Source organism: Lingula anatina, chromosome 7 (genome assembly GCF_051362555.1).
Source record: "Lingula anatina isolate TDL-2025a chromosome 7, LinAna3.0, whole genome shotgun sequence".
Taxonomy (NCBI): Eukaryota; Metazoa; Brachiopoda; class Lingulata; order Lingulida; family Lingulidae; genus Lingula; species Lingula anatina.
This window is the reverse complement of record NC_141773.1, coordinates 12911047-12927293: the sequence shown is the minus strand read 5'-3', so window position 1 is coordinate 12927293 and position 16247 is coordinate 12911047. Positions and strand designations below refer to the sequence as shown.

The following is a 16247-nucleotide window of genomic DNA, read 5'->3' as shown; positions in this document are numbered from 1 at the left end:
GTAATAAAATTGTAGTAAACTCAAACAGGGTAAACCCATTTCAAGCTCACTGTTTGATCAAGTGTAAGCATTAAACAATCATCCCATCTTACCTGTTTCCTTGCAAAGAACTTGTTAGGATTAAACATCAAAAGTATTTTAAAATGGAAAAATATTCTAAACCTTGACAAGGCTTTTTTTTTTGGTCCATTTATCTATTTCATCAAATTTTAGTTTGAAATTTTGTCATTAAAAATGCTGCATGATACCTTTTCTTGACTTATTAACATGATAATTTTTTTCTTTCTCTACTTACCGAAACACCCAGTTATTTTCCAAATGTACATGTACAAAAACCATTTTTTGAATCATTGACAAAAATATACAAGAATCAGCTGCCTTTCTCTCAATACTGGCCGACAGCTCCAAAGAAAGGTCTACTCTGAATCAAGTTATGATCTAGGCCTTTGTCATCCAAGGGGGCAAAAGATCCACATTTTCAGTAGCTAGCCTCCTCCCCCCCCCCCCCCCCCTTGAATCTGCTCACTACAGAGTTGACATACCTTTCTAAACTCTTCCACCAGTTTCTGTCGTTCTGTCTCCAAACCTTCTATGTCCACTTTGACTTGTTTCAGCATATCCCTCTGCTGCTTGTCAATCTGGTGGAGCCTCTCCTACAAAAACACAAGCCAGTTCATTCCTTAGATACATGGTTTGTTCTTTAAATGTTGCTATCGAAAAGACTTTTCAGACCTAACTCAGCTTTTAAGATGAAATAAATGCCTGACTGGCATCAACTGATAGCTTAACTACTTGTACATGTACATATATATTTATAAATACATCTACCACTGCTCAATAAGAAGTTCAATGACTGAAAAAAATATAAATACATTTTAATTGTGTCCCAGTCCTGCAGATACTACTGGCAGCTTCCCCTCTATTGCAACCCAAGTCTCTGTTAATTTTACAGTCTATGTACCTTCATTTTAGAGGTAACATAAGACAAACATGCCAATCTATTGTTGTCACCTGTCCTTAATGTCTGCCCCTAACCTAACATTAGTCTCCCCCAGTCACTTGTATTGTCTCCAATCATATTAGTTGGTATTGTTATCTGGGGTCATCCATTAGCCCTATTGTTGTCCTATCTTCTACTACCAGTCCAATTAGTTAGCTGGCTTGCCTTTAAGGACAATAAGGACAAGTTTTTGAAGGGCGTTTATACACAAGTAGAAAAGCCTGATTCACAAAAGAGGTTTTAAACCCCCAAAAATGGTTTAAACTTTCAGACCAAATTGCTTGTCTTGTTGACCCAAAATTAACTAAATGATATATTTTGTGTTAAACTGTGGATTTATCTTGATATAAACAGACTGAATTTTTTGTCTAAAATTTTAGGCCAATTTTCTCTCTAAAATACATTTTTGAGGCTGGTCCCTGGTATATATATATATATATATATATATATATATATATATATATATATATATATATATATATATATATATATATGAAGAAATAATAGAAACAGTGCCATCTGATTATGGAAAACTCCTTCTGAATTGACACAGTGAGCAACTAATAAACAAAACAAAACACCTACCATCTAAACAAAACTTTAAGATACTTGCATGCATCACCCACTCCTAACCCATGAAATTCAAACCCAAGAAACAGCAAAAATGTGCAATTACTTAACAATAAACTTATAAAACCTGAGTACAAAGAACCGCTATATTTACCACCAGCAGTAGCAGTCTTTGTGTCCCTTCTGTCTTCACAGAGAGACATTACATAAGGTGCTCTAATGTGCAGCTCTCTATTTGAGCACAAAGACTTTTATTTCCACAGGGAATGACAGAAGGCTACGTGATTGGATTATCTTTGATAAAACTGAGCAAAATGTCATTTGAAAGAAGGCTATCTCACTGGGGAGGGTAAAGCATGACTTATGGATCTTCCCAAACACATGGAGAATATTCATATCTATTTTTTAATGAGTTGTTTCTTCCGAAATTGACTCTGGGAAATAATGACAGCTCAATATTTCCCCAACTTCATTTCTATTGGCACATCTGTAAATGTCCTAACTCCTAAGTAATAAACAGTTAATTTTTTTTGGTTTAAAGAAAAATATAAAAGATATTTTCCCATGAAATCTATTTTTCATCCTTGTTTGGCAAAACATTCTAAAAAACAGTTAATTTTTTGGTTTAAAGAAAATATTATAACAGATATTTTCCCACGGCATCCACTTTTCTTCCCCTCCCCCCTCCCTCTTAGGCCATGTTCTATGGCCATCCATTACAGCATCAAATACAGTGCCATATGGAACATTACTTCCATCATAATAAGATTGCTGTTGATGAGACTACATCACAATGTCACATCTGGGGCCAAACTACTGCAATCAGAGGCCCTGGCTCTGCATAACTCTGCCCAGTTCTACAATATCCATGCTCTGGGTCCCTTATCACCTTGGGCTCAACATAACTGGACATGTGAAACTAAATGATCTCTTTTCAATTCATCAAAATGAGAACTATTTCTTATCACTTTCCACCATAGATTTGTCTCAATTTTCTTCGAAATGGGCATAAATGGAAATCATTTAAATTGAAGATTAGGAGTGAATTACAATAATTACCCAAATTATAAAATAAAGTTAATCAAATGAGAAAAGACGATAAAGAGCTCAGAAAACAAAAGCTAATTGAGCTTTGTCTGTTGCCAAATTAGTATTCTGCACTGTACTCAGAGGTCTTATTATGTATTAACCGAAGAAGACATTGATGGAACGGATGATATTGATGGATGATATTGATGGATTGAGAAGCATGCACTGAAATGGTTCTTTTTTACTTCTTTAAATCTATTTTATACAAACTTTCTTTTAGGATTATTTTACATTTTGATATGCACAATTATACAGCAGATGATATGATCAGTTAAAACTGTATACTGTATTTTGAAATATAACTTCAGATCATCATGCAATTACTTATGGTGTAGGCTACGTGTACAGTGGTCAAGTAACAATGACTTTCTCAACTAGTCTTGTGAAAATCTTTACAGAGCTGTACATGTATCAAATCAACCCAACTCACTGGCATGTGTATCCAGCAAAACACGCAATTTCAGAGAATTCAAGCTATCTAATGATACCTACCAATTACAGTAACATGGTTCTCAGAAAATCACAAGTTATCTGTAAATATAACACAATTCACTACTGCTATAAAAACAGAGTCAATCAACTTCCCAGAATGTTATCAGATCATTTATACCAACCTGTTTCTAATTATCCCCATGTATCTTAGTTGGAAAACACGATAATCAAATTACAGTGTAGCTAATGGGATATCTTCAGTTATTTTTGTTTTTTAATACAGACTACAGTTAAAATAGGATAAGGTTCTGGCAGAAGACAGAGATCAATTCCAAATTTGGGAGATTGTGTCCCTTTAACACATTTATCTTTTATTCTTTATATTAATTATATTATTTATCAAATTTTATGAAAAACAGTATTAAAATATAAAATTTTATGAAAAACGCTATTAAAATATGTCTTCCATTGCCAAAGCTATTTTCTATAAATTCTACTTGATTATTCCCCTTACACTGGAGGGGATATAATTTGGGGCAGTGAGTGGATTAAAGAATGCAGAGATCTTCTTAACTAAGAAAATAATTTCGAAGCATAGTCACCTGTATTTATGCAATAGACAACCAGGTAAGCTTAGCGGGAATTCTTACATACAATTTTCGTCGCTCTCTCTGTCTAACGAGTACTAGATGAACCTAAACATTATGTAACCTCTTTCACAGTCATGTTTTAATAATTACTACTACCAATGTTAAGGAAAAAAAAAACTTTCTGTCAGGAAAAGGTCTATTCTGGGTAAAATTTAATCTTCTTTGTAAAAGAACCAATTTTCAGAAAAAGAGCCCCCCTTTTGAATTTGCTGACTATGGGTCGAGAATAATGAAATATCCATTCAAAGGCTCTCTACTGTTATGGAGCTCGCCTATCCAAGAATGTTGAAATATTTATTCAATTTCCTTATCAATAGTCAAAATATCAACATGAAATGGATGAATGTAAAAGTAAATCTGTAGTAAATGTGCAGTAGCTCAGTATTGTGTTAGAGAATATCAGTGTTGTGAGTGTTGAGATCTCGAGAGAATACTAGAGACTTGAGAATAAAGTATGGTGCTGGGAAATCAGACTTGGTGTCTTGTTGGTTTGAATCTAAGAACATCTTAAAGAACATCACATTGGCGACAAGGAATTATGGAGGAGGAAGAACCCCAAGCAGTAAACTTGACGCATATACCAACTTTTCCACCTTTCATCATCAGACAGGAACCGAACACCGTCTTTAAAAGATGGGGAAAATGGAAGGAAAGATTTGAAAACCTCATGGTTGCATTGAACATCAAAAACTCGCAACAGAAGAGAGCCATGCTTTTACATTTAGCTGGTGAGGAATTTTTAGACATTTTTGAGAATCTGCCAGACAGAGGGGACTCATATGAAGATGCGGTAGCTTCTTTTGGACAGTACGTAAGACCTCATCATAATCCTGAGTTTGAAATTTACAAATTTCGAAGCTGTAAGCAAGAACCTAGTGAAACCATTGATTCATACCATATCAAACTAAGACAAATAGGAGCAAACTGTGGATTTGAAAATTTGGACAGAGAGGTTAAGTCACAAATTATACAAGGATGTACATCCCATAAGTTGAGAAGAAAAGCTCTTAGTGACCAGACTCTCACACTGAATAACTTGCTTACACATGCTAGAGCTTTAGAGCTGTCTGAACAAAGGTCCCATATTATGGAGGGCGATACCAGTCCTACCACAGTCTATGCCGTGAAAAAATCAGCACAAGCCCAAGCACCTAAACCACACAAGCCAAGTCATAACAAGTCGAAAACACAGCCAAAACAGGGTTTCAGGGAGTGTTGGTTCTGCGGTGGAGAGTACCCACACAAAGGAGTTTGTCCTGCCAAGGGTAAAATCTGCAGAAAATGTAACAAGTTGAACCATTTCCAAATCAAATGCAGAAGTAAAGAGAACAAAACAAAACCTGATCATGCTCCTATCAGTACTGTAAATGAAAATAAATGTAGCAAGTATATTATTGCTTTACAGGTTAGCTCACAGTCTATTGACTTTGAGCTAGATACTGGTGCGTCTGTCACGTTGATTGGTCAAGATTTGTATGAATCAAAGTTCAAAGATCACCCTTTACGTCAATCAGATTTGCATCTTACATCTTATTGCGGCAATCCTCTTAGTTTATTGGGGGAAATAACAGTCACAGTGAGTTACAATGACCAGTCTGTAGACCTACCATTAGTAGTGGTGGAGGGATCTAAACCTGCATTGTTGGGGCAAAATTGGTTAGAGAAAATAAAGTTAGATTGGTCCAATGTCTTTTCTGTACAGAGTGACCCAAAGTTAAAGTCACTTCTGTCACAATACAAAGATGTATTTGCTCCAAGTCAAGGGTCAATCAAAGGTTTTGAAGCAGATGTTTACATTCCTGAAGGTACAACTCCCATATTCAAGAAAGCTTATAGTGTACCCTACCCTCTGCAAGATAAGGTCAAATCTCAGCTGTTGGAGGCAGTTGAGAAGGGTCATTATACCAAAGTAGAAAGTAGTAAGTGGGCGAGTCCACAAGTCACTGTTGTAAAACCATCAGGGGATCTGAGGTTATGTGGTGACTATAAGGTCACAGTTAATACAGTACTAGACAAAGACCCATATCCACTCCCAACTATTCAGTCAGTACTAGCCAAACATGCAAAAGGGAAATTCAGATCTAAAATAGATTTGCGCGAAGCATTTTCCCAGTTAAAATTGAGTGAGAAGTCAAAACAATATCTCACGATTAACACTTTGATTGGTTTGTTACGCCCAGAGCGAATGCCGTATGGTATTACGACTGCTCCGCAGCAGTTTCAACGCGTTATGGATCAAGTGTTGGATGGTATTGAGGAGGCTGCTTGTTCTATTGATGATATACTCATCACTACTGACACAGTAGAAGAACATTACATAGCACTACAACGTGTGCTGCAGAGACTCCGTCAGTACAATATCCGTGCGCGTTTGTCAAAGTGTAGTTTCATTCAGAAACGTATTGATATTCTTGGTCATACACTGGATGAAAGTGGTATACATCCAAGTGCCAAGAACATAGAAAATATCATGAATATGCCCAAGCCTGAAAATGTTTCAGAGCTCAAGTCATTCCTGGGAATGTTGAACTTTTATGGGAAATTCATAAAGAACATGTCTACTCAGGTGTCCACACTAAACAGGCTCTTAAGCAAAAATGTAGAGTGGAACTGGACAAAGGAGTGTGATGTTGCATTTAATGCTGCCAAGTCTGCTATTTCTGCAGAGTCATGTCTCACACCCTATGATCCAAAACGGCCAATCGTATTAGCTTGTGATGCATCATCAGTGGGGATTGGTGCAGTCATAAGTCATATTATGGAAGATGGTTCTGAACGCCCCATTGAAACAGCCTCTCGTACTCTTTCTAAAGCAGAAAAGAATTATGCTCAAATTGAGAAAGAGGCTTTAGCCATCATATTTGGTGTGAAGAAATTCCACATGTATTTATATGGAAGAGAGTTTACTCTTATTACAGACCATCTGCCTCTTGTGAAAATATTCAATTCACATACTGGTATACCGTCATTAGCTGCAGCTAGAATGCAACGCTGGAGTTTGATTCTGTCAGCTTACAATTACAAGATAAAATATAGAAAGTCTGCTGACAATGCAAGTGCAGATTGCTTTTCACGGTTACCAAATAAAAATTCTGAGCCTAGTGAGGATAACGAGTTTGTTGTCCATTGTGTGTCTTTCACAGAAGAATTACCTGTGAAAGCGAGTGATATTAGCAAAGCCACTATGAAGGACCCAGTCTTGTCCAGAGTGTATGATTTCACTCTTAATGGTTGGCCAAGCTATGTCAAAGATGATTCTTTGATGCCTTACTTTAGACGCAGAAATGAACTTACTGTTGACCAAGGTTGCATACTTTGGGGATTACGTGTCATCATACCACCTTGTTATCGTGACCGTTTACTTCGTGAATTACACGAAGAACATCATGGGATTGTTAGAATGAAGTCCTTAGCTAGAGGGTACTTGTGGTGGCCTGGACTAGATTCTGGAATTGAGTCTTTGGTCTCTGGATGTGATGAATGTCAATCAAACAGAGCCTTGCCAGCTGTTGCACCACTGATCCCATGGTCTTTCCCTTCACGTGTGTGGGAGAGGGTCCATATTGATTTCTTTGAGAAAGACAATCGTTCTTATTTGATACTGATTGATGCATATTCAAAGTGGATAGAAGTAGAAGAAATGCAATCTACTACTGCTTCGAAAACAATTGATGTTTTACGTTCGTGGTTTGCAAGAGCAGGTTTGCCTGAGATTATTGTGTCAGATAATGGACCACAGTTTACCTCAGGGGAGTTTCGTAAATTCTGTGAAATAAATGGAATAAATCACAAACTTATACCTCCGTACCATGCAAGCACGAATGGTGCCGCTGAGCGTTCAGTGCAAGTTATCAAACAAGGGCTAACAAAACATATGTTAGAGAATAGGGAAGGTTCCCGCAGTCTGAGATTATCCCAGTTAATGATGCTGTATAGAATAACTCCGCATTCAACAACTGGTGTCAGTCCTTCTGAATTGTTCATGAAGCGTCAGATTAGGTCAAAATTTTCTCTTTTGAAACCCAGCCTTTCTATGTCTGTTGAAACAAAACAGGAAAAGCAATGTCAGTATCATGACAAACGTCCCAAGTCGCGTCACTTTAACCTGTATGATAAGGTCAGAGTTCGCAATTTCAGAGGGGGGCAAGAGAAATGGGTTTCTGGTTGCATTGTGAAAGTTTGTGGGCCTCAGACATATGTTGTACAAATTGGCAGATCGAAACGCTTTGTGCATATTGATCATATAATTGGTCCCACTGTTTCAAATGAAATGCCATTTTCTGATGAAGTAAATGTGACACTACCTTCGAGAGAAAATGTTGAATCTGATAATCAAACAAAGACTGAATTTGAGCAACCTGAGCCAAGGTTTTATTCAGAACCTGTTCAAATTGAGCATGAATCAGGTGATACAATGGACAATAGTGATGCAAAATTACCTGACAAATCTGAAGCTAGCAGTACATTTGTATCTGATGATATTGAGGCTAGTCCTACTGTTGATAAACAACCAGTTCGCAGATATCCACAAAGGGAGCGCAAAGCACCTGAGAGACTAACTTACACTTGACTGAGAAATATTACTGTCATTAAAATTTTCTAGAGACATATTGTCTTACATGTAAGATGACCAAGGACTGTTAAAGGATTAATGAGAACTGTTGATCTGTTTACACTCTGAAGTGATTATTTAGAGTGCCTCTGAGTATTTGTAACATTTTAGTTTATTTAGTTTTGTCATTATATAAGTAAAAAGAAAAAAAAAAATTTGCACATTTAAAGTCATTGTGGTGCATATCTCAAGAGGGAGAGATGTAGTAAATGTGCAGTAGCTCAGTATTGTGTTAGAGAATATCAGTGTTGTGAGTGTTGAGATCTCGAGAGAATACTAGAGACTTGAGAATAAAGTATGGTGCTGGGAAATCAGACTTGGTGTCTTGTTGGTTTGAATCTAAGAACATCTTAAAGAACATCACAAAATCCATAACATCACTGATAATATTCGAAAAAATACAAAATTGCACTGAATGATAAAAAACTTGTATGTACTTTTACAGGTGCATTATCGGGATCAAAAAGAGCCCATGGCATGCACTGAGTATTTCCTCTGATGTAATTTATGCAAAAGGAAAAACATGCATAAAAAAGTGGGGACAGAAGTTGTCTGAAAAACGAGAACATCTTACCTTTTCCTCTCGAATGAACACAAATATGTCCATCTCCTTCATGTTAGAAGTCTCCAAAGTCAAGACTCAAGTTCTCCAAGTTTCAACTTCCACAATAAAGGAATTAAATTTTTTAAAAGCAAAATCTCCGACCAGTCTATAATCCACAATACCCACTTCGCAATAAATGCTGAGACATGTACCTAACCCTTGGGCTGAGGTCACATACAAATTCCTTACATCAAAAGTCTCATCTCTTTTTTCTTTCTTCTCTGTACTTGAAACCTGCTGTTAGAACTTCTCAAGATATCAGTGTACAAGTTGTAGTCCCAGGTATTTTACAAACCAGTTTGTTTTTTGTTTGTCCCAGCAATTTCCTTCACTAAGGGTATCTTATGTCACATGTTTTTACTGTGGATATGACCTGTCACCCATGTCAGGTTTCGGAACTTTTCACTGACCCGCAATGCACTCAAGTAACTTAACCTTGGGGACTGTTACTGATGATGTGGGAAATGTATCATTTATGTCATGAAAATATGTGTCTATCCATCCACTTATTCTCCCTGCATCAACCCAAATTGGCAAAGTTTGTAAAAAGTTCACAGAACAATTGCTGATATGTACTTCTGTTGTAATTTCACAATAATGGAGGAGCAGGTAAAACACAGAAATATGCTGTTCCTTTTCTTTTGGATTAAGCTTTCTTTTACATTAAAATGCACCCTGTCAGTGACCTTAATTGCTACTGACTTGTATGCCCACTACTGACAGTTCTGTGGCTTGTTCTACAAGTTTTTCAATTATCATCAAGTCATGGAGCACTAGCTGATCCTGTGGTGCCACATTTTCCTCCGACTGGTTTCAAGACATGAACTTGTGTGTGGTTACCCCAATACAGTCTAGAACGACTCCTTCCTGACAACCGGTTGTGTCACAGATATCTCTTACCACAGTACGGCCAGCTTAAGACCACAAATATCTCCCAAAATATGGTGGTGCTTCCCAGGTGTTAGTGTCACCTGAGCCAATAAACACCTGACGCTGTTAGGCTTTGTTTGTGTCTCATGACAGAGCTTTTTACAACTAGATCAAAGTTCACTTTTTGTTATTTTTTTTCTTTTGCTTGTGGGCAAAGTCACAGGCATTCCTGATCAATTGCCCCTGTCCAATTTACACTTTTCTATATTTAGCATCTGCTCCTTCAGGATATAAACAGTACAGATTATATTTGTCCACTCAATTAATGTTGACCTTTATCTAAATCCAATTATGACACACAGAGAATTGAGTTTATACAGTCCTGAACTTCCCATGTATAAACAATCTTCCTATTAGGCCTTACACCAATGTAAAAAAATTCTCATTTGCAGAGATTCCTATTAAGTCAATGGTGATATCAATTCGCTGGCAAGTTCTATCATATTCTACCTTTTAAACTCACATTGCCCCAGGCCATATTTTATAACAATGATGGGAGTTTTGGAATTTTTATAAATCCTCCGTAATCCTGTTTAACCAGTTTAACAACACAAGGTGTGCTGATGTTTCATATCTCCTTGTCCACATACCATGAGATACTCCACATATGTAAAAATGTCAACAAATGTTGTGTTGTTCAGTTAACACAGTAACCAGGGTTGAAAATTTCCAGAATTTTAACATCTGTATACCTGTTGATTCTAACACCTGACCAATGAATTATTTCAGGAACTGTTAGCATTTTAAAAATCCGTTAAAAATAAAGGAAAAAAAAAATCATGCATGTGCTCAGAGATGACTGATGTTGAACCACCTGGATGACCAGTCTATTGGTCAAAACTGACCTCTAGGCAGTGTTGGAATGTCCACCTATTCAAGATATGCTCATTACAGTTTGGCATAAATTCACACATATCTTTTCCAAAGCACTGGTTCCGTATCACAGATCAGCTATTCAACAAATATTTTAACCATGTCCATTCTTCTCTTTTTGGTCAATGTTGACCAATGAAGTCCCACCTGTGGTATGCCGAGATTGTACTAGATTCTACTATGTGTACTGTGCATTTATATATATACACAGTACCACCAGGTGCTTCCAAGAAATGTCACCAAACCATCTGTGCTGGGGACATTTTCTGTATGCTTTTATGCACAAATATGGCTTGCAGGGTCACACTCCTGAATTCCAGAATTTTGAGGAAATCTTGTGCTTCCTTAGGACCTGCTGGTAACTGACTGCCATACAACTGGAAACTTAATTCGGTTCCCTTAATTCCTGGAGTTCAAGAAGCTTGCTTGGATAAATCCCTCTCTGAGGGTTTCTTTCCACGAAATTATTTTTCGTTGCAATTCTTCATTTCATCCTGAGAAATCCCCCTTGACCCAGTGAAATAATGATTTTCTTTTGATCAAAGTTCCACAGGGAACTTTCAGAGAAATTTTTCCTCCCAGTCCAGGATACTGAAGAAATAAATTGCGATTAAATTCCCTTCTGATCAATTATCCATCTTGAGCTAGAGTCTCCTGTTAACTGGACAGTGGCTATTTTCCACTGACCTTTTCTGCTCCACCCTGATCTCCTCATTAAATCTTCTTTTCATCAGTTTTCCAAAGAGCAATCAAGCCCTGCCCAACAAGCATGCCCAGAGCTGACCTCCATCCCCTGGGTTTAAATCATATTCATACCTCTTTTTAAGTTTCTCCCAATCAATTTTCATACAGACCTTTGGCCCAAATGGTCAAGTCTATCTAAAATTTCATCTGACCAGAGGCCACTCATTCTATTAATCACTTTACTCAGTACAATAAGGTCTCAGGACCAATTTCTTTAGTACATATCTCAAAATTTCCAGTTATACATATTCTATATTACAACAACACAAATACGGGACCCCTGGAGAGCATTATCAATAGCAATGCTAGTATACAGCATACCTGATCCTACCTAATACAACAGAGCCCCAGACATGGATGGATAACTCAAAATCATTAAGGTGTGGCCTGTTCTTACCTATAGGTTAAGGTAATTAGTTCTGGTCTCACCTTTGACTAAGTACGATTAAACCCAGTTCAAAGCCCTATAATCCCCTGCTCCACTATGTGTGTGCTTTGTTGCAGTGGCCAGAGGTTAATTGGATTGGAAAGTAATGAGCGTAATGATAGTCCCAGTTTTCTGGACATGGAGAACAAGATAGAGAACTATCGTGGTTCGCTCAAATTTAACTGCATTTGAAACTATCTAGTTACAAAATGTTTATAAGTCAGCATTTTTATTTTGAATTTTCTTCATTGAAAGTACTTTTTTTAATTGAAAAAATCACATACAAGGTGAATGTCAAGGTGAAATATATTAATAACTCATTATGGTAAGGATTCTTGAAAATAAGTTTGTATTGAAAAAATATTCCATATTCTGTGAGACTTGAAAAATGCGCCTTTTTCTTCAAGTTCTTGGAACAATGAACAACAAAAGCCACACCCACTTCATTTGATTTGCTTTAACCATTTATTATACATCAATAATTCACTTTTCTGCCCATTAACCTCTACATTAATATATTCAGCCTCATAATTACTTCAGTCATTTCTGTCCCCGTCATTATCTGTAATTATGAACAACAGCTTGTCAACAGCTGAGATGGACAAACATGTGTCAAGTTAAAATTCAACCCACACATTTTCAAATAAAACATCTCCGAGTAAATCCTTAAAAAAAAAAAAAACTTTGAAATATGCCCCTGTGGAGTGTGATACTCCTACCACCTTAGTTTTTTTATTTCATCAGCAGTCAAAAAGAAGATCAGGAAAATAGAAGAGGAGAAGGAGAGGAAAAAGCAGGAGAAAAAAAAAAGAAAAAAAAATCTATTCCTGTAGAGTCAGCTCCACCTACCTCTCTTGCCTTGTATTTCCCCAGCAGTTGGTTCTGTTCCTGCAGTAGCTGCTGCTGGACCACCTCTCTCTCTTCCTCGTACCTCGTCTCTACCTGAGAATACATTAACTCCTCGTTACTGCCACACCTCGCTAAGACACCACCAGCCGAGGCTGACATAACTTATTTCATAACACCACCGAGGAAACCTTATTTCGACACTATGCTAATACTTCTGATATATTGTGTTTTCGAATGTACTTGATAATACCATGCTTTATTTTGATATAATATTAACATAAATGTATTGGGAGTAAATCTCTCACAATATCGCGCTTTGATGCGCTATATATAATTCTGCAGCACAGAGAGTGTGCTAATGCCAGCAATTACTTTATTTTACATCTCAAATTATACTTCACTTTGTTTTGCCACATCATATTTGTATGTAATCAGATGGCCTAGTAGCACCCTAGCTGAAACTGATGTGACATTAAAGCTATCAGAAGTCTCTTCAATAGTAGCACACTTGAACTTTATGTAATACTGATGCCCCTAATAACACAGTACTGTACAGGGGCGGATTTAGGCCATCTTCTGGGTCTTCCGGAAGACGGTCAGATTTTCAAGTTTACATTGAAGGGTATCTAATTTTTTCTGTCGGAAGACGGTCAAAAATGGAAAATGGGTAACCAAACATAATATGGAAGACTGTCAGGAAATATTTCTGGATCCGCCCCTGCTGTGCTTGAATATGGAATAATCCTAATGCAACCAAAGCTCTTGATAATATCATATATAAATGAAGTGTAGAATGCTCAGGTCTTTGGATTTCCTTTATGATATACCAGATTGGAACTAGACTGAATATTGTTGTCTTAACAGGATCCATTTTTGCTACATTGAGTGTCACATAAATGGAATGATATATATTTGTGGAAATTTATACTAACAAAACTGTGTGGATTAGTCATGAGCTCATATTTTATTTATTTTTGTATCTATTATTTTGAAATAATGCAGAGGAAGTCCAGTAACAGATTAAAAATCTTTATTCATATAAAGCAACAGCATTCTGAAAGTCTATACCATGAAAATGTTATTCTAACTTATTTTCTCCACAAAAGGAAAGTGTGGAAATAAAACTAAAATCATGTTATAACTTTCTTAAAATTTATTCAAATCAGGAGTTTTGTCAGAGGAAAAATGAGATATCTTTGTATCGTGTATACATTAAATTAAGCCACTTACCTCCAGTTGCTGAAATTCTAAATCATCGAAGATTTTACGCTGGTTTTCTATTGCATCCTGATACTTTTGAAGCTCATCCAGTAGCAGAGGTTCTTCCTCCCGCGAGCAGCATTCAAGTTGTTGCTCTACCTCATAGTGCTTATGCTCCAGCTCGCGCAGCTTGTGGCGCTCGGCGTCCATCTTTTCTTGTTCCTGGAAAATAACAGGTAGGTGGCTACTGTGGCTTGTCATGATGAAAAAATTCGAGACGATAAACCAGTCATTGCATCCCATCCAAATCTCATGCTCGTTAGTAAAGTACTGCCTCTATGTTATACCTCAGATGTTTATCACACAAATAACTCGCTTAGTGCCAACAAAAACACTGCTGTATTATAACATGTTTATTCCTGAGGTAGTAGTAATTAAATCTTGGGAATTTTTCCTGATATACAGATCCATCTTTGGATGGCTAGAAGACACACTGCCCCCAACTAATGCACTGTGCAAAGCCTCACAATGGCATGTTCACACCTGAACTGATTTGAACCGATGATAAGAATCCAACTCATGTCACAAGATTACCACCAAGGCTGGTATTACAAAGCATTTGTTACTTGGTGACTTCTTGGTTTGAAATTCTGTAGTTTTTTTCGCCATACAAGTAAACAGGAAATGTAGCAAACTACAGCAAATAGTTAGTCTCTTGAACTTACGGTGGCACAGTGGACACTGGTCCAAAATGCTGCCCACGGGGTTTGAAATTCAAAGGCACAATGTGGGGATTCTGTAATCTGGTCAGAGTAGTTCTCAGTGTGAACACATCTTCAGGAAGAAACGGGTGGTTGTGCAAACAACAAGTGCAGTGCAGTAAGTAATACAAGTGACTAAAGTGTGTGATCAAATTATACGGTCTTTTATATTTTTTTAAAGAAAGGGCATTCTGGCAGTGACCAAAATACAAGCCATTCAATCTAGTTTTTAATTTAGCTGTAATTTTTCATAAATATGAATCTATGAGCCAAAGTTGTGAAAATTTGTGAAAGTCATTAAAATATCTAATTTTCTTTGCTATAGTAAAACCATCATTTAAATTCTAAAATGTTAGCTTAAGCCTATACAATAAATGGGACAGAGATCGGAGGCCCATTTACAAGTACAGACATGACTGCTTGACTCAGCATTGTATCATTTCTAACCATGCCCACCCTAAACAAACTTTTTTGTATTATATCTATTTTCTATTCAATGTTTTCTTACGGAGTGCAAATAATGTGGGAGTGAACTGCCTCCTTTTCTTCTTTATGTATTGAATAAACATTGTTTAAAAAAATCACCACCCTGAGCAAATTTAAATTTGATGTCAATGATGTGTGGGGCAGTAGAGGGATTGGTCTGGCTTTACGTGGTTAGAAATCCACCGATAGTAGGAAAAATCTCATCTCTGTGTATCATTCCAAAGGTAAGAAATACCTAGTGCTGAGTTGCAACAATAACAACTAACAGATAAGAAACACTGCCACAGATAACTACACAATCAAATTTCACACAAATTGTTACAGCCACACTGGAATAGAAATACAGAATCAAGTTACAAAAGTGTTGACGATGCAAAAAGCCATACAATGAAACACACAACAACTTTGTTGGGTCTTGTAAACATTGCCAGCAAAAAACACCTGGTGACATGTAGGCTTAAGCCTGTGCGACTGTGCTTTAAGTACTCAATCTACAGCAGTGTTTACATCAGGTCTAACAAGTACCAAGTATCTAAAAATAGTCTAAGCCATGTCAAAAGATGACAAGCTTGCATAATCACTTGAAATTATAGCATGTTTAATATTTTCATAGAAAAAAAAAAAAAAAAAAGATAATCAAAACTGATAAGAAAATTATGATCTATTAACCTTTTTTAAGTTCTAAACTCCTAGTTATACCATGATGCGTAAAACTCACTATACTAATCTCCATCTCCAAAAATAGGAAACTTAGAACTCATAATCAGGTTTACAGATCATAAACTTTGTCAACAGTTTTGGGCGTGGTATACCCTGATGATCACAAGAAGATAATTTACAATATAAAATATTAAATCAATCCTGGTATAAACACATCTGCAGGGGTTTGCCATCAGTGCAACACTAGAATTCTTTGCTACCAAAGCCACAATCTGTGTGCTGGAACAGGTTTGACTTGCCAATTGCATTGACCAGGGATAAAACTGCCATTTTATAAAAAAAGTTATAAAAAATTTAGTG

General features: G+C 36.7%; 1 protein-coding gene across 21 annotated transcripts in view; it reads right to left on the bottom strand.

Moving 5' to 3' along the window:
• The window catches only part of LOC106173715 (uncharacterized), a 94207-nt gene that overhangs the window by 18034 nt on the left and 59926 nt on the right, over positions 1-16247 (bottom strand). For all 21 annotated transcript variants that reach the window (XM_087016646.1, XM_087016651.1, XM_087016652.1 and 18 more), the window contains 3 exons: positions 14011-14202; positions 12781-12873; positions 543-653 (listed from right to left, as the gene is read on the bottom strand). In XM_087016646.1, coding sequence (XP_086872772.1) covers positions 543-653; positions 12781-12873; positions 14011-14202 — 396 coding nt within the window. The remainder of the gene's footprint in view (positions 1-542; positions 654-12780; positions 12874-14010; positions 14203-16247) is intronic.